We start from the raw sequence: 26,753 nt of genomic DNA on the forward strand, positions 1-26,753 counted from the left end.
TGTGCAGGGATCTTCATTCCTGGGAAGACTGGCAGCTGTCTTAAATGCTTTCCACTTGTGAATAATCTGTCTTCCTGTAGAACGCTGAACTCGAAATAGTTTGGAAATGGTTTTAAAACCTTTTTCCAGAATGAAGTGCAGCAACAATTGCTTTTTTAAGGACCATTGCTTGTGTCTTTCCCTCTTGTCCTTGTGTTAGCACACACTTAAACATATAACTAAATAATATTATTTATTAGCTCCAAGTAGTTTACAATGAAAAAAACAGCTCTATTTATTATTACAGGTCCCTTTATTGACCTACCTTCATCTGCCACTCTCTCAATCGGAACCTTAAGCTCATGAGCCATGAATCCAATGACAGAGAAAATCACAAAACCAGCAAAAATACTGGTAGCGCTGTTTGTACACGTTACTATTATAGTGTCCCTGTTGGAGGAAAAGATAAAGATCTATAAGAAAATTATGTACTTTTATAAAGCACCTTCCAGAGCCCAAGTAAGTGAAATAATTACAAGCATCTGAAGACATATACAATATAAAGAATAACACACATCTTAAACAACACATTGTCTCTTTAGTAATTACTTTTAAATTGCTCCAAACTAAATATAAAGAGAAACCTATGGGGTTTACTCGGGCTGCCCCTCTTGCCTATGACTGAATCACTGCTGTGCTGATATTGAATACAACTAATGGCACTTCCTCATTTATATCCAGTGCACTGCATGGTTTCAGAGTACTTCCTGTCCCTCAGGGACTGTTTTTGACCATTCGTATAAAACATTTTGGCATTTATGTATTTTAACACACTTTTTACTCAAAGGAAACATGCACAAAATATTTTTATATTAAAACTATTAAAATATTTTGTGAATATTTACACATATTTATTTGTGCAAAAGGTTGCACAAATGGCAAAATATAGCTTATAGCTTATATCCGTTTGCTTATATCAGCATGAATCCTTCATGATTTTGCCAAACGCTATAACTCCACCTGCTGCAGTTTCGTCCTGATGTATAAATCTGCCTGCACTTTCTTTGTGCCATTTATGTTTAATGTTTAATGATTAGATGTTTAGACTGTAATTTATAAAGAATCATACAGGTGGCATTTTGGAACAAGGACAAAGTGTTGAGTTTTGTTCTACCATACTGTATGTCTCAGCACAATGTGGTGACGTTATTTCTCTGTTTAGATTTCTTGTCCTTCTGAAAATATTACCAATTTTTACATAAAAGGAAAGTTTTGTTAAAGACAGCCTTGTTTCCTGGAGAAAAACAATCATCTAAAATGAGTGAAAGTCCTGAATCTCCATTATGTGATGTCACTATGAACAGCATCGTGTTTGTGACGATTTCTTTGGTCTTCTACATTGGATCTCATCCTTATATAGGAGTCAGTTCAGATATTTCCAAGAAAACGAGTACATGTTGAATGAATGGGTGGACTTTAAAGACTAACTTTTTTTTTAACAGGAAATTATTTTAACTGAAGGAGTTCAGATTGCATGCATTGGTGTGATAGATTACGTGCTAACATTGTGTAAAAAATGTCTCTGCCTCTTTAGTAATAAAGACTCTTTAGTGAAAGCAAGCGTTCCAGCCCTAATAACACATGGTGAGTAATTATTCACTAATACTAATATGATTTTCCCATCACACTTACAACAACAACAGATGTTACAGATGTTAACGTTAATTCAATAACACTCTCTTATTGTGCCTTAATGCTTTACTGCTGAAGTTAAGGCACCCCAATGCTAACGTCTAGCTTAACTGTGAAAATATTTATTACTTTACTTTCAGTTTATTCCATTAATTAAATCATCTGTACAAAATTAGAGCAATTCGAGTAGACTGCATGTGACACATTATACACTGTGAGCTGAAATTAACCACCTAAAATTAATTGGTTAATTAATAAAACAAACATACAATTAATTACAATAATTAATTTAATTAAATGGATCAGTGAACCCTACCTGTAACAGTTGTTATGAAATTTATTGTATGAGGAGAGCGTGATTAAACCTCCCCATGCAGCAGAGAGGGAGAAGAAGATCTGAGTGGCAGCATCCTTCCACACCTGAGTAAGAGAGAGAGAGAGAGAGAGAGAGGGAGAGAGAGAGAGGGAGAGAGAGATTAATTAATTAATTAATATAATAATGGTGTAAAATGTGACATGACAATAAAACTGTTTCTAAATCTGAGTCCATGTACTATATGTCCCATTCATAAGGGAATAAACATTCATAAGGGAATAATGTGCACATGGTGATACTGTATGTTGTGAATTTTGTGTCATAAAAAGGTTTCTTACTTTGGCATCGTTGAGTTTTTCCCACTTCGGCGTAATGAAGTAAAGGATACCGGAGCCTGCGCCAGGCAGCGTCACTCCACGGATCAACAAAATCACCAAAACCACATAAGGGAACGTGGCTGTAAAATACACCACCTGTCAAATAACAAATGTTACACTTGTTTAACATTTCACATTTAGAAATCAAATGAATGAGCAGAAGAAGTGTTTTATTAATCAAATTTATAGAAATGTGACTCCTGTACAACATGTTCAGAAACATTCAGCACACAACTCATCAAGAAAGATGATAACATTCTACCAGACAGGATACCGTGTGCTTTACAGTCTGCACATCACTCCTGTAGCGCCCACCTAACATCGCCTAAAAGAAAATAATATCCCAGGATGTTCTCTTTTCACAAGACTAATTTAAAACCACATTGTCTCTGTGAATCCAGGAGCTATTCCAGGAACTCGGGACACACAGTGGAGGTGGGGACACATCCTGAATGGGGTGCCAATCCACTGTCGGGCACAACGCACACACACACACACACACTACACACACACACACTTATTCATCCTTAGGGTAATTTGTCATAGCCAGTCCACCTCCTGGCATGTTTTGGGAGGAAGAAACTCCAGGCTCTGAAGTGAACTCATACAGACACTGATAGATCACTCACACACACACACACACACACTGCACAGACAGGGCTCACGGGCAAGCTGGAGCTGCTTACTGGAAATCAATTTAGATCAGTTTGGAGAAAAACGATATAAAGCTTCTATATTCACCAGCAAATTACAACAGAAAAGCAATAAATAAGCAGCACGTCTTCATGTGGTGGCTGAAATGCCAAGAGCACTGCATCAACACTTTATATCCTGATGTTCACAGCTGGCCAAACGCATAAAAAAGGAGGGAGAGTAAAAGTTTTTATCTGATTGGTCAACATAAAAAAGGAGGAAAAAATCTCCTCCCAACAGGACGTATGCTGTTTAATAACACTGGAATAAGAAACTCATACAAATTTGGTACAAAGTCAATATACAAAGTCGGTATCCTTTACTAAATTTATGCTACACGTCTGCACCAGTCGGTGTATAGAGCATGTTGTATCTTATTTCCCAAAAGAAAAAAAACTCCTACATGGGTCGAGATCCATTAAATAAATAAGTAAATAAATAAATAAATATAGAACATAATTTTTTTTTAATCCTAATCATTCAGAATAAATTGATACATATTCACATTTTCTATAATACACTTTATATATTACTATTTTTAATTGTGTTTAATTTTAACTGAAAATCTGTAATTTTGTGGATTTTATATTTTACGTTCTTTTCTTACTGCAATTTTTCTCTTCTATTATTGCACAATTATTCTATTTCATCTTTCCTTTTAAGGTCATGACCAGTTGTTTAAGTATTTTTAAGTTTCAACTGTAGAAATTATTCATTATTATCTATTGCATTGACACTGAATGGACACAGAGGGGCAGTATAGACCAACAGAGTCCACATTTTTAAAAATGCAACTCTGGCACGATGCTAATCTCACAGCAATGAAGCCTGCCTGTAAAGAGAAAGTAATGAATTGGAAATTAAGACCAATGGTAGTTTTAAAGAGAATGCATTAGCTCGCTGTTTTACCTTGCCTGATGACTTGATTCCTTTAGCCAGGGATGCATACACAATGAGCCATGCCAGGAGGAGGCAAGCGGCCAGGGGCCAGCGGATATCTCCTGGATACTCAATCCCTTTGGAGATGTGCAACACGTTATATCTAAAAAGAGCGGAAAAAAACTCTCATTTTCAGAAACTCAGTTTTGAGAAAAATCACTACTACTGCACTGTATTTTAAAATAATAATTTAATTTAAACATGAGTACTTTTAAACTTATTTTATTTTTAACTATAAAATCCTTTAACAATCCCTCACTTGAAGTATTCTTCACTGGGGCTGACGTAGGTTCTGTTATCCGTGGTGAGATTTAGCAGTTTGCTTAAACTCCCAGCGGCGTTTGCAGACAAACAAAATGTGCTGTTTTTAATGGAGGTGATGTTTCTGTCTCGAAGGATGCAGGAATCTGTTACACAGGAAAAACAGATATAGTGTATAAAGTGTGACTAAAGGAAAGTAAGATTTGTAGAGTTGTTGAATTCTGTTATTTGGACCACATTTTATTCTGGAGGTGAGAAAGCAGGGTATAAATCAGTATATAGAGGGTTGTGGGAGGGTAAGGACTTACCACAGCCATGTCTATGACCGTTCCAAACTGAACAATACTTCCAAAGGCCTTTCAAAATGCACATTTTTAACGGGACCAATAATTATTTTTACATTGAATAAAAAGGGTGGAGGTAAGTGGAAAAGTTGTTGCTAATTTTAAATATAAATCATATAAAAAATATGTTTACTAATTATAAAACTCTAACCATAAAGTGGGCTCATTACTTACACACTCGGAGTTGTGAGTCCATCTGTTGGTCTTTTCATTTCTGCTGTTTTGGTAAAAGGTTATACTCGATCAAACTAACCGACTACTGTAACTATTGAATAGATAATACCGGCTACCAAGTAATAAGAGAATAAAACTGCTCTACAAATGGATGCTACTGTACTTTTAATTTATAGAAATCATTCTCGCTGTGTAGTGAGGCGTACAGCATGGCTTACACTCTCACTGATTTAGATTCACCCAGAATATCAGATCAACACATCACTACAGTATAATATTAAACAATGCTTAGAAAAACAGTCAGATTACAAATATCAAATGATCAAATATCAATAACAAATAAAAGTTTTAGTGGTAGACACAGAATATATAGAAATTATACTAAATGACCTCTCGCACTGTGTTGAAGTGTGTGATTATCACCAGAACCTTTGCTTTTATACTATATACTGTTTTATCGATTTCTGAGCGTAGATTACAATAAATTTGTCACTGTATTCCAGAAGGTTTCTATCAAAAAGTGTTCTATGCGTTCATATTGCCATCTATAGATTATAATAATTATAATCTGTGAGCTTTAACATGAAGTAAAGCTGCAGTGTTGGGTTAAGGTGCAGTTCTCCAGGTGGACTACAGATGTCGCTGTTTTCAAGATGCCGTTTTCCAAATGACCGCTAGAGGGCGTGTGACTCTCACTGCAACTTTTTCTGTCCAGTAAGCAGCTTTTATTGCTGAATCCACTAAAAACATCAAACAACTCGCTCTTTTACATCATAGCTCATTTAATTACTATAATTTTGTCTTATTTAATAATAATATTTGTATTTTTTCAATTATTATTTTAGTATTTTTCTACAGATGTGGCCAGAGGTTTGTGAATGGCACAATATAAATTTTCACAAAGTCTTTTTGTCAGATGTTACTCTGGTATACTGAAGTGTAATTACAAGCATTTCATAAGAGTCAAAGGCTTTTAATGACAGTTACATTAAGATTATTCAAAGGGTTAATATTTACCCTCTTTTGCCTTTTGGCGAGGAGCTCCATCATGCTGGAAAAGACAAACTGTTCTTGGATGGTTGGGAGAAGTTGCTCTTAAGAATGTTTTTGTACCGTTTTTAACCATAACTGTGTTCGAAGGCAAAAGCTGTGAGTGACTTGGCTGGGAAGCAACACCACACATGAATGGTCTCTGGATTCTTTACTGTTGGCATGACAGAACTGATGGTAGCGCTCACCTTCATACATTTCAAAAAGAAGACATTTCCCTTCAGTTGCTGTCAATAAAAGCCTTTGACATTTATAATGTAATTATATATTGTATAATGCTTGTAATTATACTACAGTTTACCATAATAATATCTGACAAAAAGAACTAAAAACACTGTAGCAGCAGACCTTGTGGAAAAGTATTATATTGGTGTCATTCTCAAAACGTCTGGCCACAGCTGTATACAGAAACAATAGGGAAGGCAAAAAGGGTGTGGGCGGGGGGGGTGGGGGGGGGTGGTTGGATGGTGGATGGAGAAGTTAGTAAGAAACTTCTGGCGTAAAAAAATCTTTTAGCTTTAGCTTTTCGCTCCCTTTGTCTGTGCTTATCCAAAACAAGCTTAAATAGATTATTAAAACAATAATGAACAAATTATGCTGTTATGGATATGTAATGAATTGGAGTGTTAGAGGAAAGATAGAGAGAGAAAGAGAGGATGTAAAAAAATGAATATTTGAATGGACAAGAAGATAAACTCTGTTAAGCAGAAAAGAATATGCATTAATTAAACTGCATTTATTGTATTGTATTGTTTTACATAGATAGACAGACAGACAGACAGATAGATAGATAGATAGATAGATAGATAGATAGATAGATAGATAGATAGATAGATAGATAGATAGACAGACAGACAGACAGACAGACAGACAGACCGTTGGTCCTTACCCAGCTGCAGCATGTCTTTGTCTTTGCACTCAGCTGTGTTCCATTCGTTTGTACAGTAAGTCCATGGCAATAAGCCCTTCAACGAAGTGAACGAAGCGAACAGGTAGTACAGTGTCCAGCACATTATTATATTATAGTATATGGCTATCAAGACTGATATAATCAACATGGCAATCCCGCAACCTAAAATAAATAAACGAGATAAGATACAGCACATTACTGACCAACAGGCAAACACATCACGGACTAAGACATGAAACTGATGCATAATATTTATTTTAGGAACATGATCATCCCACTGATGATATACTGTAATGATCTATATTAGACTCCTGTGAGTACCTAATTGTCATGTAAATACCTGTAAGGGTAAATATAAATTAAGGCTAATGTAAAGGTGAGTGTAGTGGCACTCAGAACAAACTTCTGTATAACAGGCTACAACTGCACTGCTGTTATGTTTAGTAGTGATGTTTGACCAGCTGTGTAGAAAACATAATGGTTATTAAATACTCTGAGGAAAGATTAAAGAAACTAAAGTTTAAAAAAAAAACAGACATGATATTGAAAAGCAGGAGGGGGGGGGGGTTAAAATATTTTACCTTAAAAACATGAAAATTATAGCATGAATGCAAGGTTTAAATGTGGAAATGTGAGCTTAACGTTACGTTTAAAGTTTTAAGTTTACCTTGTAAAGCTGGAATAGCCTTCCATACAGAAACTGGTCCTTGACTGGCAAACTGGCCCAAAGAAACTTCCAGAAGGAAGATGGGAATTCCAGCAAGACCCAACATGATCAAGTATGGAATCAAAAATGCACCTGCAAATGGGAGGCAAACACACACACACACACACACACACACACACACACACACACACGCACGCATAGACATTGTGGAACTAATACTGTATATCTTTGTTTACACCAGCTATTGTGAGATGGTAAAATAATAATACTTAAGGTATATTATTACTGAATAATCATATAATAAAAGTTTAATAATTACTCAATATAGCAACTAATACAGTATAGCTATACTGGATTATAGGATGGATTTATAGTCCTGTTAAACCAAGCTGGACAGTCAGAGTTATATGTATACATGTTTGTCTGAATATATAGAGTCTAATATATTAACAATAATAATAATAATAATAATCTCTTAATTAGTAATAAATGATCAGAAATAAACAATATTATCTTATCAGTTAGATTCATCAGATTTATAGGATTTTGTAATGAACAATAAGTTTTCGAGCATTCACTGAAACTTTAGAGATAATATTTAATAAATAAACACAATAAATATGTGGCTGCTTAGGTTTATAAATAGAACTCTAACTTTACACACTATCGTGTTAAGTAAACATTACTATAATAATGTTCGACTTTTAGTTTCTCTCACCTCCTCCGTTTTGAAAGGCGAGATATGGAAACCTCCACACGTTTCCTAAACCCACAGCATAGCCAACCATCGAGAGGATAAAGTCCAGCTTATTGGACCAATTTCCTCTGGCTTTATTCTCATCACCTTCTTCATCATCATCTTGATCCTCCTGTAAGGAAGAGAAAAGCTTTTTAAAACACTGAATATCTGTGACTGTTGACAGCGATACACACAATCCACATCCTGGCACGTTTTTGAACCCAAACCCATGTGGAGACAAGCAGGGTAAAAATCTCTGCAGAGTCAGTAGTCCAAGTTCAGGTCTGAGAGACGGCTGTGCCACCTTGCTGTTGTCATCATAATAATAATCCTCTAACATTCTCATAAATTCAGGAGGACATTTCCTCTAATTCAACAAACACGTGGAAAGTTGGTGTTTATCTTCAAGACAATTTTCTGTCAGAAATTGTAAAACAGACAGAAAAAAAATCTTCTCTCAGTAAAAGTTCATTGTTAATCACACACATTAGCTCAAAATGAGAGACTCAAATGGACGCTCGGAAAACACCGGAATAATCTGCATTCAGTGAGAGAGTTTCAACCTGAGTACAATATGTTATAACAATATGTTATGTATCATTGTGCCAGTAGATTACCGTTTAGGATCCACAGTGGTAATAAGAGTGGGGTTTACAAACATATGAGGGTTGTCATCCAAGCAAGTTTTAAAGTGAAAATACCAATCTGGCAACCTTATGAAAGCCTGGAAGGACTTCGAGAGGAACATGGAGACCAGTTGGGGACCAATAACAGTAAGTAAGATGAACTGAAAACAGTTACCATGAGACACCACCCTAATGCAGCCAGCAATCTTTAGAAAATGATCAGTGTCCAGTGCACCAGCTCTGTTGTAAAGTAGCAGAAATGTTATTTTTAAAGGATATCTGCAAACATTACCAAAAAGTAATGTTTGCAGATCTTTTCTATAAGCCACAATGAAATTAAAATTAATCAAAAGGAAAAAATGAAAGGAAAGTAAAACATGGTGCATTGTTGGGGTTATAGAAGTCATCTGTCGCTATACAGTATATTTGATAGGTGGACCACTGCACATGTAACCTCTTCTGCTCTCCTCTCTCCCCCTCTCTCTCCCCCTCTCTCTCTTTCTCTCTCTCTGTCGAGCTACACATGTCGTTCCTGAGCTGCCAGTGATCCAGACTCCCTCTGACCCATCCTGGTGCCCCCCTTCTGGTTGGAGATCTCGTCAAATAGACGCCCCGTGTGTCTCTGTCTGGTGTCTGGGGATGGTTTCACTCTACCATGAAGACGGTTCTGGGCTTGACTGGTGTTGACAGCTGTTTCTTTGAGGACTTGACTTGGCTTTAGTTGCTCGATAGTTCAGGACTGGAATTTCCTACGAGTCTACCTGAGTCTCCAATAATTACCTTGACTTTATATTAACATCAATTAACATCAACTGTTATACTGAACTGGCTGCCACCTAAAACACAGTATGAGTACAGATCAATCCCTGCTCTCTGTTATCACCCAGATGAGGATGGGTTCCCTGTTGAGTCTGGTTCCCCTCAAGGTTTCTTCCTATTACCATCTCAGGGAGTTTTTCCTTGCCACTGTCGCCCTCGGCTTGCTCACCAGGCACAAACTGACCATTTTGATTAATAATAATAATAATTTGCGCCTTTTCAGAGCTCAAGGACACTTTACAATGAGTAGAAAAACAGTCAACAAACAGACAAAGAAAAAACATGCAGAGGACAGGTGGATTCAGGTGTAACATTCGGAAAACTAGTGAGTTTTGAGTAAATATTTAAACATAGAATTTTAAACACAATTATACACACTTACATTCCATACAAACTTAAATAATTCTTTCGATTGTGTGAAGCTGCTTTGTGACAATGAAGATTGTTAAAAGCGCTATACAAATAAAGTTGAATTGAATTGAATTAAATGGACTCCAGGAGAATGGTAAAGGTCTGAATAGTTGACCCCTACAGTGAAGAGGTCCATTGTGACACATTATTCTGGCTTTGTTTTGTCCAGTTGTACACTTGGAGGCAAGATACTCCATCAGGCAATATAAATACAGTATATTCTGACTGATCACCTTTATCCTATGTCAAAACATTTTTATCCTGGTCTTCACCAACCTCATCCACTTGGTACAAAGCTTTACTGCTGATGAACCACCTGATCATCCTGCCAAATCCTATGCTCTGACCACAAACCTCAAAAGTGGTAGACAGCATTCTTCATCACTTACAGGAAGGAAAAACCCGTCTAGATATAATTATAACAGAGAGGAATGAACGCCTGAACACACCAGTAGGAAACACCACTAAGGTGGAATACATCTTGCTTTATGATTTAGCAAACAGAATGCGGACAAATCTGTTATAATTCTTCCATTTCTCTAAGCTAGTTATCCAGTTTTCACTGTCTTCATTCTCAAACAGCTTGCTGACTGCAGCACTGAGGCCCATGCTTGTGATGATATCCTGTTTAGATTGATGTAGACATAAATAAATGTCTGAAATAAATAAATCTTTAGTCCTTTACACAATATCTATATATAGAAGTGCTTATATAATAATCTATATATATTTTTTTTTCATTAAATAGAAATAGTGAGAAGAGGCATTTAATGAATTTTACCACATGAACACAAGTGGAAAAAACAAACTTGAGTCAGGACAGAAATAATTAGAAACACCAGGATTAAAAAACCAGCTGAATAAAGTACACAAAGTGAGAAAACAAAAAGATCATAAAACAAGTAGATATCTCAGGAGAAACAGAAACAGACCTCACACTAGCAGAACTCACTTCATGTACCAACAGATACGGGCACATCATCCGAAATTTTGTAGAAGTTTTAATAATCACAGATGAATACGCAGCATGTTATTTGATTATTTTCATGACTCACTCGTTTGTGATTCATTTATCACAACTACAAATCACTGCGATTTAAACACTGCAAATCACACCCTGCTGTTGGTGTGTTTGTGGTACAATAAGTGTGTGTACAGCATAAATGTGTTTTTTTTCTCTGTGAAAAGACAATAGTAGTTATACTGCAGTGTCACACAAGCACCGTCACAACTGGTTGGCTCCGTCCCAAACCGCAGTGCACTAAACTGCAGCACTGTAATTTAGTGTTGAGCCCGCAGTGCAGTGTTAAGGCTGCTGTACACAAGTACCGTGCGTTATAAAGCATGCAGTGCTGTTACAGTACGGTTACAGTACAGTACAGTGTTTCAGCTTTGACCTAGTAACACAGTGTTGGCAGTGATCCACAGTGATGTGATGTACAGTGATATGATTTTACAACTGCAGTAATTAATTCCAGTGTTAAAGCTTTGGCAGTTTTGTATTAAAGCTACAGTATATTAATGTAGTGTTAAACCTATTACAGTGTGTTGTGTTAACGAGCCATTGTCCAACACTGCCATGTTAAACCTGCAGTACTGGGGTACAGTAGTGAAGTGTTCAAACTTACAGTTGTGCAGTGTTGAGGCTACAGTACTGAGGTTATAGTATACAACTGCAGTGTTAACGCTGCAGTGCATTTATACAGTGTTAAAGCAGTGCAGAGTTAAGAGCACTGGGTTATATGTGTTGCCATAAACTGCCCCCGTGGGACCACTCTGCTAGCAAATGGATTACAAAAATATTGCCCAGATATTCAAGAATCATAATTCCCCACGGCCACACACACACCTTCCAGGGTTTTCCTTTGACATAATTATTAATGCAGATAATTAAAGCTATGTTCCACCTTGATCTAACCCTAACCTTAACCGCAGGACAGAAAATAACCTATAAACCCGATATAAAATAAAATGACTATGTTCTGCAGGGCTAAAGAAAAAAAGAAAACACCAAACACACGTTAGTGTTAATGTGTGATGTGTAAAATCTCAAAAATAGAGACCCAGCTTCAGTGTGATGCAGAGAAACGTAATGGGTTTAAGACTGCAGGTGCTAATTCATCATCGTGAGCTTTGATTCAGTGCTGGAAGGATGAATTAAACACTCAGTGTCCTTTACAATCATGTTCATTTAAAATGTGTTTAAACATTAAAAACAATGTTCATTTAAAATGTGTTTGAATTAATATCCTATGGTTACATTCTGTATAAAATTAACATATCAAATCGTCCTGTAAAGGAGAGAATTTTCTGTATATGTGCTGAGCTCAGCAGAAATCAACAAAATGCCAGGTTAAAATTTTTACTAATTTAACATCGTAGTTAATTCCTACTTTGAACATGGTATTATTCTGTGCTTTAGGTGTTAATTCAACACTGCATTTCTATTTCTGTGCATTAAGACCTTTTTCCTTCTCTCTCTCTCTCTCTCTCTCTCTTTAGTACATATGCTGACTTCAGCTATATAGAAATGATTGCAGCAATAGTGTTATGACCTTAACATTGTAACACTGTACACATTAATTTGTTATCGTAATTGTTAAAATTCACCCCAGGGCATTTCCTGTTCTGCGAATAAACACTCTCTGGGATTTTTTGTTTCCCCTGATGCTGAGCTCAGCAGTGATGAACAGACTGCAGGTGTAACTGACTGCTCTAACACTAAGAAGAAAGGTAATGCACCACTGTAGGTGTTCATTTGTAACTTGGTTATAATTTTAAAAGGAATATTTACTGTATATTCCTGTCATTAGGGCTCCACAGAAAGCTGAAAATTTTCTCCCAAAATGCTGATCTCAGCAGTACATATCACGCTTGACAGGTGTATTTTAACCACGTATATAGCTTGTGTTGACTCAGTTCTGTAGGCGATTACTTACAAAATTAGCCTTTTACTTTTAAATTTACACAATATTTCTCTGTTTCTGCATGTGCGTATGATCTCAAAGTATTCATTACTTAAATATTGTGATGTTATTTTTTCCTTCAGCATTGCATGTTCTAAAGTGAGACTGCAGATTGTTTCCCTCTGCACACAGCTGACATTATTTCTGCATCTTTTTGTTCCTATTCAGATCTAACATACTGTACATGCTGACCTCAGCACTACAGAACAGATTGTCAGGTGAAGCTAACTTCTCTAATTCTGTGTTAATTCTACTGTGTGAGTGTTTATTCTGTGTATTAAGATCTACATTCCACAGCCCTTAGTTTGGTGAAAAATAATTCTAAATCGTCCTGATGAGCAGACTGCAGGTGAAGCTGTCCACACCTCAGCACTGCGGGTCTTAGGGTAAGTGTCACATCCATCCTTTTTTTCTTTTTCTTTTTTTTTGACTCATGCTGATGTGAACACTCTTGATATTAATGTGTTAATTCCACACTGCATGGTTTGTTTGTCATGCAGCTCTCACCCCAGCAGTACAGAACAGATTGTCAGGTGTAGTTGTACCACCTCTAATGCCCCTAAAGCTTTGTTCTCGCCCTACATGCTTTTAGCCCAGCCCTCTCCCCAAGAGGTTAATTCGGGTTTAATTGTCCATAAATGCCTCTCTTTTGAGTAACAAAAAGTGAATTTGACATCCACTTACCCGGTTGAGCTGAACAGACGCAGTGCCATCTGTGCCCAGAACCACCATTGCCCCCTGTTTTGTGGAGGAGGGGCAGTTATTCTGCGACATGGCTTTATCCGTTTGGGGTAAAAACTGCCCGGAGGCATCCTTATGGGGGTCAGGAGCCGGAGGAGCAGGAGGAGGAGGAGCGGGGGCCCCGCTCGGAAACGTTCCGTACACTTTGGTGGAATCCGTCTCTCCGGATTTCTTCTCCGCGGGGCAGAAGGTTTTGCGCTCGGTGGCATCAGGGGGCAACTGAACCGCGTCCCCCGGAGCACGAGGGGCAACTCCGACCGCGCCCTCGTGCTGCTGCCTCTGCATGTCGGAGAAATCCTGCAAAAGCGTCCAGCGCAAATACTCCGTTAATGACAGGGCTGTGTGTGTGTGTGTGTGTGTGTGCGCGCTCAGAGAATTCACGTTAGACTGGGAGACTAAATATGTTTTTTACTGAACCTCCATATAATAATAATAATAATAATAATACAATCGAATTTTTGCTCAAAATATAAAAAAATATTTTTAGTCACATTTATAGATGTTTTTTCGTTTTTAGCTTATGCCTTCTTTTTATCTCCACCAGGCTTCCCTGCAGTTTGCTCTGCGTGATATTATACATTTACCAATATATTGTTTGTAATAGTAATAAATATTCCAACAGAATATTAAGAAGAATATATTCCCCTGGATGTAGGGATGATTTTTAAATGGCTATTTTAATAGTATATACTGTATATATACACTGTGTGTCTGTATATGTCGATCGTTTGCGATATTTTAGCTCGTTTTCTGAGCACGTGCTCCTCTCGCTTCTCGTTTTTTACCCCTCAGCGAAAGATGCTTTAATTTTCCGCCCCATTTGCCCCGCTGTCACTCAGCGCGCGCTGCGTTTTATGGGCAGCACAGGAGCGCGAGCGCGCAAGGATCGCGGGTTCTCAAATACCCCCCCCCCCTCCAATTCCCCCCCCCCCCCAAACGGCATTAATGCACCACGAAACAAGACAAAAAAAGAAGAAAAGGAGAAAGAAAGTAAGAAAAATATAATAATAATAATAATAATAATAATAATAAGACTAGGGGATCGAGTCGCATCATAATGCAGGCAGATTTAAAACTTTCTTTAGAAGGTATCTGGCATTCATCTGAACTTCTGTCAAATAATTACAGCCAGAAAATAAGTACACACACGTACACAACGAAAAAACATGCATTTGACTGTTTTATATCTAAATAAAACGTAAGAGTAAATATTTCTGATGAAAAGCAGAAAGAAAACGCTAGATCTTCAAAAGCTGGAGGGAAAAGTAATAAAATGTACCTTAAAGTTTCAAAATTAATGCGGAATTTTAAAGAAATAAATGCACTATAATAAATAACAGCAGCTTGCAGGACGAAACATAAGAAACCAGTGCTCTACTCACCATGGGCGCACCAGTGCAGGAGGAATGCGGACACAGAGAGAGAGAAAGAAAGAGAGAGAGAGAGAGAGAGAGAGAGAGAGAATAAAAATAAATTAATAATAAAGGCCGGCCGGATGGGGAGCAGCAGCGCGCGGGCGGGCAGGCAGGAGTGGATTTGGTTTGTGCAAAGTGTGCAAAGCTTTCTATAAGTGTGTGGGTTTGCGTCAGTGAACAGCAAGGTGCCCTTCACCTCGTCACACATTTCCTTCAGCACCAAGTTACAGATAAATCATCAGCCTTCACGTGCAGTGCGTGTTTTTTTTTAGAGGGGAGTAGTAACTTTTAGAACTGGACTTTTTTTGACAGTTTGTTGACAAATAAACCGTTTATTTATTTATTTTTAAAACACTAATCTATTTCTTTATTACGTTTAATTGACGCCCTTGCTGTATCCTTTATGTGAGGGATGTGGTGAAAGGAGGAAAGCAGGTATAAAATCATGTGAGTATTAAAACAGACCCCTGCATTGCGCTCTGTGCCCATCATGCCCATCATGCCCACTGATTAAACTCACACAGTGCCACACAGACACGTTTATCAGTGCTGATTTGTTTTGTGTGTCACTTCCGGGTCTCGATTGTGTCACTGGCTTTAGCAGAACCCTTTTATAAACTTCCATCTAGTGCACTTTCTTTGTTTTAGCTCCACACTCATTTACCTTTATCACCCGACTGGAGTGCACCTTTAAACCTCATTTAGGGATATAATTGGATCTCGGGGACATAAATACCCGGAGGGGGGTGTTAGAGTGTGTGTAGGGCATTCTTTCCGCTTCACCACAGTATTAAGTATTAAATAGAAAATAGGTGACGAACTGGTTGTCTGGTGCACCATGGCCAGCCTGCACCCTGATGGCAATGCACCATCATAATATATATTTATCTTCACGCTATTTCCTGCTTCCACAGGCCTTTAAAGGACCGGGTTATTTTTTGGGACTACAGCTGCAGTTCCAGTACGGGTGTGTAATATTTTAGTATATTATTCGTTACAATAAAACACACACTCGATTTTTTTTTTTTATCTCAGTGAGCCAGGTGTAGACATAAAACATATCCTCTGCATTGCGCATACAGTGTCCATCAAACACCCGCCTGAGAGATACACATACACATATACTGTAACACTATGCCATGTACAACGCATCACAAATTTCACCTTTCTCTAATTACACACATCTGCTGTGTGAGGTTGTGCAGGCAGGGTGACGCATTTATAACTTTGATATTTAATAATTGGCATCGATTTCGTCTGATATCTACATAAATGAATACATTAAAACGCATTAATAATAATAATAATAATAATAATAATAATAATAATATTAATAATACTTTATGTCCAAAACATTTAAGGAAACGTAATTTTGCATTAAGAAAATAATATTATCAATATATTAATATTTAAGACTATATTGATATAAAGTAAAATATTACAAGGCGACATATTTAAGCGTGAACAAAGAATTTCGTTAATAAAACTGAATTACAGTAGGTTAAAATTAAAGCGGGCCTGAAGTATATTTATATTTATTTAAATCACATGAAAGAAAAATTACTAAAAGGTTTTATTTTTTAATTTTTATTTAAAATTTATCCAGAACAAATTTTCAAAATGTGTCGTTTTCGCCTGATATAGGAGGTGATATTTTATCCCCATGATAAATACTATGTTTATATTACTTTGTAATACTGTGATTATATTTTGTATAAATATTTTATTAATATGATTAGATAAATTCGGATTTAAACACTGCTGTTTTGATGTTAATGTAACACCACACTGTCTCTTTTGATTATGGCACAAAATGATGGGAAGAGAGATGTGAAGTTACTGCATTGTGGCTGTTTTTACCCCCAGAGGCAGTAACCCCGCCCCTTTTCACTGTATATTAAACACTTAAGCATAGGGGTGTAAAGTGGGACCGCTGGACATCACGTGTGCACGTAACAATTCCGCATCACTTTAAACTTGCTTTATTCTCTGTGCGTCATCATGTGCGTTATTCAGCCGTGTGTGTGTGTGTGTGTGTGTGTGTGTGTGTGAGATCTTGCTCCAGTCCCCCTCCCCGAACTGCGGCGTGTGTAGGCTCTAGGTGCTTTAGTGCACTGCGTCTAAACTTGTGTGTGTGTGTGTGTGTGTGTGTGTGTGTTCCCATCTGTGTGTATCAGGACTGCTTTGGTCATACAAGCGCCTGTGTGGGTTTTGGGTCTATTGCGGCAGTGTGTGTTAGTGCTTTATTATGTGTCATTGTGTGTGTGTGTGCAGTTGTGTGGTGAGGATGATAATCACTCAGGCAGTACATGTCGTAAATCAGAGATAAAGCCACTCCGCCTTTAATTACACTGTCAACACAGAATAACCGTAATTGATTTCTGCTTCTCCATCCCTCCATCCGTCCCTGTAGTCATGCTTCTAATACCCCTATATTCATCCCTCCACTCATCCCTTTAACACTACCACTATGTACTCATCTGCCTTTATCTATTTGAGTTCCCATTTACTCATCCATATACAATGTATAAATAAATAAATAAATAAATAAATAAAATAAAATAAAATAATGAACCATGTTGTATTTTTTCCACCTTTAATGTGATATAGAAACCAACAATATTCAAATAAGAAATGAATAGAAATATTTAAGGAAACACAAAGAAACAAAAAATCATCTTCTTTCAAGCCATTGATTTTTTTGGCTTGGATTTGTGCTTTGAGTTAGTATTAGTCTAAAAAGTGTTTTTTTTTTATCTATCTGTCTTTACTTTGTAATACTATGATCATACTTTAAAAATTGTGTTAATATGACAATTCTGATTTAAACACTGCTGTTTTGATGTAAATGTCACACCACACTGTCTCTCTTGATTATGGCACAAAATGATGGAACGAGAAGGTATGAAGTTATAATACGGCTTCCAAACTAACAATAGATGATTTAATACAACCAGACCTAACACCACGCAGTTTTTTGGTCTTCATGGTTATCTGATGTCAGGACGTCAGAACAATCGTTGCATTAAAGGAGAAAATCGTCTTTGTGTGTAACATCCTTTCAACATTTCATAATTTTATTTAAACATTTCTAATACATTTATAAATGTATATTAAGAAATAGCATTCAGCAAATACCCAAGTGCTGCAAATTAAGAGGCTGTAACTCTGAGCATTTGCTATAATTTATACTTGGATGGATCCAGACTTTTGTGCCACACTGGAGATTGGTATTTGGAGCTGTCCATAATTCGCTCAACAAAAATCTTAACAAAAGCCCGTCCCTGCTGAAAAGAAGCAGGCCCGTTGCATGATGCTGCAACCACTGTGTTTCACCAAAGCTTTTTTTGTGGTAGAATGTGAGGTGTGGGAGTAGAATAACCTGTCCTGATTTTACCAAACATATTTTTAGTGTTATGCCTTAAAGTTCTTTATTGGTCTCAGACACAGGTTTTGCCACATGTGAGTCCACTTGAAATATTTTTTGTAGGAGCAAAAATCTAGCTATCTTACTTCCCAGGCCAGGCATTCCTGTCACTCCTTAATGCTGCTGTATGTCTCATGGCAGTCTGTTCTTCATAGTTATGGTGGTGATCCATTTTTAGCACTGTGTTTTATAGTACATCTTATGTTTCAGAATTCTGTACTTTTAGATACTTTTTGACAATGAGATGCCAAACATACTTTGTAAGCACTTTGAGGAACTTGACTTCGATAGTCAAATTAAACCAAGAAAATGTCATAAAAATACTATAGAAACATTTAAGGACTTTATTTAAGGTTAACTTGAATCATTTAATGATTGCAGGTGTATGGTAGTTACTTTAAATGAGTTTGAATGTGATTCATTCTGAGCACAGTCACATGCCCTGAATATAAACCAATCAAACAGATTACTGATTTTTTTCCCTTTTGCTTCTCAACACCCAAAATGTTCTGTTCAATTCTCATTTGTATTTTGTAAAAAGGTAATATTATAATAATAAAGTCTGATGTGATTATTTATCGTTTACTGTAATATAGTGCATTAAAAGCTGCACTGTGATCAAGTAATACATGTAGGAAAACACAATTCTGTCCAAAGTTTTCTGCTAAGCTGCAGACATATCTATAATTTAAAATTTAATAAAAACATTTTATATTAGTCTCTAGTTTGAAAGCTGACAGGGGTCAGGTGAGATTTGTAATTAATAGTTTGATAAATGGGAGGAGTGTATCACAGTTAGATGTGTAAATGCTTTGAGTAGTACTTGCTCCAGAAGATGTCTAATGTGTCAGGGATTAATGTTTTTAAAAGTAAACCAGAGAAAATGTTTCAGTCTTTTTAAGTTAAATGATTCTATTAACCCTAGTGATGTGGTTATATTGGTCGCTAAATAACTAGCTAATCAAAATGTCTGACCTGTCAGTCAATACGCCAATGCTATCAATTGTGTCATGGAAAACTAATTGCTATTACATGCTGCTGGCATTTTATGAATGCTCTATAGCTTTATACCAGGGTTCTAATTTTTGTCAATTTATGATTCATTTGAATGAGACATAATTATCTAATGTGAAGTAAAATGGAGATTGTGAAGCAATCAGTCACTACATCAAGTTTTAGTCCAATTATTACTTCCAACACTTTGACATCCGGCAGGTTAGAAAATATAATAATCCTCTGTAAGTTAAAATATATGGATAAATAATATGTATGACCATTTAGTTTCAGATTTAGTCTCCTTTGATGTTGTTGTTATAGTAACCTTCACACTTCTTATCAGAAGAAGACTTACCGTTAGAGTTTAGAGTGAGGGTTGTGGGAGTTTGCCTGTTCACCCATACGAGGATCAGTGAGGCTAGACTGATGTCCTGCGAGGAAGCTTCGTGCATAGCTGGCATTCAGCGGGGTTGAGATCAGGGGTGCGTGCAGGATGCTCAAGTGCTTCCACTCCAATCTTAACACTTCAAGTCTTATCGGCTGGCTATTTGGCTTCCACAGGGGCATTCAGAGAACACTGTTTGTCAACCAGTAAGGCAGGCAACTGCATGGGGCACCAGACCAATAGGGGGCTCTTGAGGGCTGACAAATGTATTTATTATTTATGAGCTAATGGTGATGAATGCGAGTTGGGCCAGAGGCCACCTGTAATTTTTATTTTTTGCGTAAAGTCCCAACAAACTCGAGAATTGTCTGTAGTATCATTGTCATGCTGGAACAGGTTTGGACCTCTTAGTTTCAGGGAACTGACATTGAGCCTCAGTATATAAAGAAACAAATTCTATACAATTGTGTGCTGAGATCAACTTTACCAAACATTGGACCACACCTCATTTGGACAGAGCAGGAGCATGCTATGGAATTAAACATACACTACATGGCTAACTAATTAACACAGCTCTACAATGTTAGATTCAGTTACTTACACACTAGCAAGTCAGGGATAGTTGTGTGACTGTTACCAATTATGTGTCATTACTCAGTTCTTGACGGTAATGTATTGAGATGGATGGTTAATTACTTAATGGCATGTTTTTTGAATGAGCATTTGTGTTGCAGAAATATAACCACAGCAAAACATGACACAAATATATAATTTTGCAATCTTCAAAATAAAACAAACATATTTGTGTGATTTCTAGTGTATATTATTAGTACTGCATTCTGAACACAAAACAAATAGACAAAGGTTTAATCCAGAAGCATGCTAATTTAACCAAACCAGCTGGGTGATAATCTAATCTAAAATAAATCATGAAACACTTCAAGAAAAAAGAAATCCTTTTGGGGGACGCCAACCCTCATTAAAATGAGATAATAATCTCAGTGATCAGTTGGTCATTAATTACACAGTAGGCCAATATAATTAGTCACATTACTCCTTTATTCTTCATGAGATAAGAGGGTGATATCGAACAGGCAGCGAGACACAACAACTAAGCGCAGGCTAAATAAGCGCATGGATCCAACATAAATAAAAACATTAAAAATTTAAAATATAGCAAAAAAATTTTACCGGTACAACATGATTATGATACTGGTGGTGTGGTGTTATAGCGGTATTGATAAGGGAATTGGTGCTAAGTGATCCTTCACATAAGAGTCTACAAAGCACCAGGTGAGCTAATAAGGTGCGGATTACAGTATGTAAGTACGGAATGTTGTACACAAACACTTCTTTAAGTTACATCTCCAAACTATGCCGTAAACCATAATGTATATCTTCCATTGTTTAAGTATGTAAGTTTTCTGCATTATCAATATGTTTAAAAAAAAAAAAAAAAGGCAGCATTTAGGCACAATAGCATAGTGTTTAGCACTGTTGCCCTGCACTTCCAAGGTCTGGGTTCGATTCCTGTCTCTGTGTGCATGGAGTTTGCATGTTCTCCCCGGTGGGTTTCTTTCCAGGACTCCGGTTTAAGTTCAAGGCAATGTTCACATCAAACATCCAAATGAAGAAAAAGTGCAATCAAGCTCGGTGTCTTCTATTGTGGCATGGATGTTGATTTTGAGGATTCCATAAACTGCTGATATCCTGAGAATTTTCCATACAATAAGTGACAAATTAAAGGAAACACCTTGCTAATTGGACCACCATGGACCCAGGAATAGCTTCAACAGAACTAGGCACAGATTATACACTACATACATCTGGACTTGTACTGGAGCACTGTTCTTAGAAAAATACTCCTTTGGCTGGTATTTTGAGGATAGTGGTGGAGAGCGTTGTGTGACACATCAGTTTGTGATCGCTCATATTTGTTCAGTTGGGTGTAAGATCTGGTGATTGTAAAATATTCCGCCATAGCATATAAATGTAAATATAAAGTAATTAATTTTAATTCTCCCCATCTGCACATCAGGTTCTTGCCTTTATCCTTTATCGTTTCCCGCTTTATCGCAGGATAAAGGTGATCTGAATAAGTGTGCATTAATTTGCAGTGCCAGCAAAGCCTGTGGTGTACTGGTTAGCACTGTCGCCTTGGACCTCCTGGGTCCGGGTTTGATTCCCGTCTCTGTGTGCATGGAGGTTGCATGCTCTCCCCGCGACCCGGAATACAGGATAAAGGATAAAAAAAATAATAATAATAAAAAAAATAGAACTAAAAATAAAAATAGAAATATGATGTACAAAATAGAAATATACTGTGCAAATTGAAATATACTGTACGGTGTGTGCAAATATGCATAGAACAAAGTGTCTTAGTGCAGAGGTTATTAAAGTGTCTTTGTGCACTGGTCCAGGATGTAAACGTAAAACTGTAAAATGTAGTGTAGTTGTGAAGGTAGGTGTGCAAAGTTATTAAAGTGTCTTTTTTTTTTTTTTTTTTTCCTAGCACATTTCTATTTTTATTTTTAGTTCTATTTTTCCTAGTTTAATTTAATTTATTTAATTTCTATCGTATTTCTTTTATTCATATTTATTTCTTATTTGTAAAATTTAACTCTCTTTTAGGGTCAATGGCAGTCGTATAATGCATTTCACTACATTTCGTACTGTGTATGTTTGTGTATGTGACAAATAAAATTTGAATTTGAATTTGAATTGAATTTGAAAAGTGGTATAGAAATGAGTGAGTGCGTGAGCATCACCTGTATACAGTATATATATATATATATATATAAAACACTTCACAAACAAAAAATCCATATACTGTAATGAATACAAACTCTACAGCAACACAAGTGCCACTCCTTTAACAAGATGAAGTGATAGCAAATAGGAAGAATATTATAAAATAAGTGTATTTTATTGTACATTATAAGAATTAAAAAAAAAACAGCAGGTGAGATGTTGGTGTAAAAAACATTTTAACATTCACCCCAAATGCTGCAGTTATCATTATTGTAGAATTAATTTTCTTTCTATCTATTATGTGGTTTGACAATGAGTTTTAGCATCAGCAGTGCTGATCAGTGAAGTATAAATCTAACATCAGCACTTTCCAGTGCAGCAGCTGAATTTTAAACAGATGGAGAAAGATGGCCTAAAGACAATTGGACAGTCATATATTATATTCTAATGTCTCAGGAGAAGTGGTCTAAATGGCCTTCGCTCTACAGAACTCGATCAGTCATGACAAAAAAAAGGGTCATTAGAACAATGGAAAGAGAAGCACATGTAAACTCTACAATAAAACACAACAAGACCAAATTCTTTGCCAGAGTTTTATTATAGATTAAAAGAATTCTGCATCAATTGTTGTCTGCAAAGCTGTTTGGCCCCACGATGAAAACCGTCAGTGTTACGGAATTTTACTGAACACAGTACGTCTGCTTCAAATCAGCAAGGTTTAGCGTAACGATTAACGCTCTTGGGTCCTTCCGGTTTTTACAGACTCTTATTCGTCCTGGCAGCTCGTCACCTGGATATCAAAAGGGCAGAGTAAAAAAAAAAAAAGAGGGAGAGAGAGAAGTACAGAATTCAATAGAAGAATGCAATATGAGCTGAATCAATAAATCGATATCATCATTTCTGCTGTATGTACATCTACAATAAAACTTCTGAGAAAATAATGAACAATAATTCAACATTAATAACAATAAAACAATCAACAGACAATGCTTGCACTTTTGGCTCTGTATACCAGTCTAGTCTGGACTTTCGGCTTTAATTCAAGGGGTTTGACACAAATATTGCCTAGGAACTGTTAGCCCTTGTTTTTACAGTCCCTCCATTCTTACAGTCTCAACAGATATTAAAAACAATCTAACCTAATCACAGGGATTAGCTTTAATACATGGTAGTGAATCCTTTGCAGTCGGTAACTGGAGCCCAGGGACATCTTTACACATAGTTTCCTCCTTGAGCCACTTTTTCAGGCCTTCACTGCAGCTTCTTCTGTTCGTCTGCTGCTTTGTTTGTGGATATTTCTGCTTTCTGTCCCTTCATTAGTAAGTGAAACGAAGCTCAGTTGGGTTGAGTTCAGGTGACCTTGGCCTATCAATCTCTCCTTATCCCCCTCTCTCTCCCTCTCTTCTTTCAAGTAACACATGGACCTCTAGTGATCCTGACCCCTTCTGCCCTGTGGACGTGCCCTACTTCTAGTTGGAGTTCTGGTCACATGGAGACCACTCACAGCGGCTGAGGACGGGCCTTTACAGTTTGCTTAAAGATGTGATAACTGAGAACAGTTACAGTACACTTACTCTTCATGAAGACTGCTTTGAGTAGTTTTAGGACTTAAGTTGTCACAAACAATAAAAGCGCTATTCAAGTAAAATGAACTGAATGACATTTAGGAGAAGTCATTTTCTTTGCCTTGGGTTGCTTTCGCACTACGTTCTGGGTCGTTATCCATCTGTACTGCGAAGTTCTGTTTTATTTTGTTGTTAAGATTTTTAAGCAAAGTCTTTGTTTTTTTTCAGTGTTAGCATTAGCTTGCATCTTGAGGCATTATATTTAAAGGCATCCCTTGATGTCAGACTTTGATAATGAAACTCCTACTTCCTCAGAGTGTTCTGGACTTGATTAAATCTTGTGGGACTGGATGGGGTTTCAGGGTCGTGATCAGCCACTTTAGAGATTTTATTCCAGAACATTAATGCACTTTTTTTGTTAAACCCCTTTTAAGTAGAGCTGAAAGCTGTAATATACAGTACCAGTCATAAGTTTGAAAACACCTTAATAATTTATTATTTTGTTTAGTGATCTATTTTCTCTATTCTAGAACAATACTAGATTTTTTAAGAACTGTGAAACAACACATGGCATTGGGTACAAGGCAAAAGCAGTCAGTTGTTATTTTAAGACACAGAGCTCAGCTTTTCTGGAACAGTTCTTGCAAGAACAGTATTGTGTCGAGTGTGTTTGTAAAACCCATCAAGCTCCATGATGAAACTGTCTCCCATGAAGACCTTCCCAGGAAAACAAGACCAAAACTGAGCTCTGCTGCAGAGGAGAAGTTCATTTAGAGTCACCAGCCTCAGAAATCACCAATTAACAACCAGCACCTCAGATTAGAGCTGTTATGAAGCTTTACAGAGCAGAAGGAGCAGATAAACATCTCAATATCAACTGTTCAGAGGAGATTATTGAGTGCTTTGGATGAACACCTTGTTTTACGGTGTAGAGAGAAATAAACATCAGGAATGACCATAGAGTCTGAAAGTATGTCCAAACTTTTGACTGGTAGTGTAAATGATAACATAATGTGCTGATGGTATAGTATTTACCCAGCCTTCTATTGAATTTCAACATAAAATATTTTTTAAAAGGTTAAAAAAATTCAGTTTTAACATAAAATGCAACCATAGTACCACAGTATTAAATAATATGTAGACTTAAGTATCTATAACTCTTTAAATTAATCCTTGACTATAAAGCCCATGAATATAAAATAAAGTCTTTGAATAACACCAACATAAACGTTACATACAAAACAGTATCACTGTCACCATTTAACAAGCAAGAGGAACGTTAAAGAATGATCTCTGCGGTTGGATCACTGACATGTCTGTCATCTCCAGATTGAGGAGGAGGAGTCGCTTCACAAACCAGACCGAGAGAGAGAGAGAGAAAGAGAGAGAGAGAGAGAGAGAGGATACAGTGTTGTTGATGAAATCAGATAATCACTTTGATATAATTCATGTTCCACCACTGGGGGTAAATGAATGTTTACTCATTTAGCAAACAAGCAAAAAAAAAAAAAAAAAAATCTGCTTTTACTGCTGTTAAAGGGGAAAGGTTTATGATAGAGTAGTACTGTTTATATACAGTATATATATTCAACTATGCTTCAACAGAATTATTTAAAAAAATAAATGTATGAAACAGGCCTGGACAAAAATGATGGTACCCTTAATTTAATAATGTGTTGCACAACCTTTGAAGGCAATCAATGCAATCAAACGATTCCTGTAACTGTCAATGAGACTTCTGCACCTCTCAGCAGGTATAACTGCCCCAGTTGTTTTTGGTTTAAAGGGCGCCTTTTCCAGACGGCATGTTTCAGCTCCTTCCAAAGAAGCTCAATAGGATTGAGGTCAGGGCTTATAGAAGGCCACTTTAGAACAGTCCAATGTTTTCCTCTTAGCCATCCTTGGGTGTTTTTAGCTGTGTGTTTTGGGTCATTGTCCTGTTGCAAGACCCATGACCTGCGACTGAGACCAAGCTTGGCTCAAACAACGACGGATTGTGCGATCTAACACTGGTGTTCCTTGAGCATGAAGTTCAACTTGGATCTCCTTAGAAGTCTTTCTGGACTCTTTTTTTCCCATTCGGATTATCCGTCTTTTTGATTTGTCATCAATTTTCCTCCTGTGGCCACGTCCAAGGAGGTTGGCTACAGTCCCAGATCTTTCTGAATAATTTGTGCAACTGTAGTCACAGGAACATCTAGCTGCTTGGAGATGGTCTTATAGCCTTTACCTTTAACATGCTTGTCTATAATTTTTTTCCGAATTTCCTGAGACAATGCTTTCCATCGCTTCTTCTGGTCCATGTTGAATGTGGTACACATCATCTCACCAAACAACACATGGTCACATTATTTTCAGTCTTTTCTAGAGGTACCATCATTTTAATCTAGGCCATGAGTTTATTTTTTTTATTAATTCAGTTGTAGCATGGTTGAAAAGCAATGTCTGACTTTCATTGGTTAACATTCATAGAATTTGTACTTTTTTTCTAATTTTATTTCTCTCACCAC

General features: G+C 36.9%; 2 protein-coding genes across 3 annotated transcripts in view; both read right to left on the reverse strand.

Moving 5' to 3' along the window:
• slc6a5 (solute carrier family 6 member 5) overlaps positions 1-13,996 on the reverse strand; it is a 25,660-nt gene extending 11,664 nt beyond the window's left edge. Inside the window, exons 1-9 of the mRNA XM_053513268.1 lie at positions 13,648-13,996; positions 8,121-8,271; positions 7,403-7,534; positions 6,715-6,897; positions 4,256-4,403; positions 3,967-4,099; positions 2,326-2,460; positions 1,988-2,091; positions 305-429 (exon numbers count right to left, since the gene is read on the reverse strand). Of these exons, the coding sequence (XP_053369243.1) occupies positions 305-429; positions 1,988-2,091; positions 2,326-2,460; positions 3,967-4,099; positions 4,256-4,403; positions 6,715-6,897; positions 7,403-7,534; positions 8,121-8,271; positions 13,648-13,989 (1,453 nt within the window). The 5' untranslated portion in view covers positions 13,990-13,996. The remainder of the gene's footprint in view (positions 1-304; positions 430-1,987; positions 2,092-2,325; positions 2,461-3,966; positions 4,100-4,255; positions 4,404-6,714; positions 6,898-7,402; positions 7,535-8,120; positions 8,272-13,647) is intronic.
• Positions 13,997-23,257: 9,261 nt separating this feature from the next.
• prmt3 (protein arginine methyltransferase 3) overlaps positions 23,258-26,753 on the reverse strand; it is a 67,304-nt gene continuing 63,808 nt past the window's right edge. For both annotated transcript variants that reach the window (XM_053513891.1, XM_053513890.1), the window contains exon 16: positions 23,258-23,468. In XM_053513891.1, the coding sequence (XP_053369866.1) occupies positions 23,359-23,468 (110 nt within the window). In that variant the 3' untranslated portion in view covers positions 23,258-23,358. The remainder of the gene's footprint in view (positions 23,469-26,753) is intronic.

This window comes from Clarias gariepinus, chromosome 15 (genome assembly GCF_024256425.1).
Source record: "Clarias gariepinus isolate MV-2021 ecotype Netherlands chromosome 15, CGAR_prim_01v2, whole genome shotgun sequence".
NCBI classification, from domain to species: Eukaryota; Metazoa; Chordata; class Actinopteri; order Siluriformes; family Clariidae; genus Clarias; species Clarias gariepinus.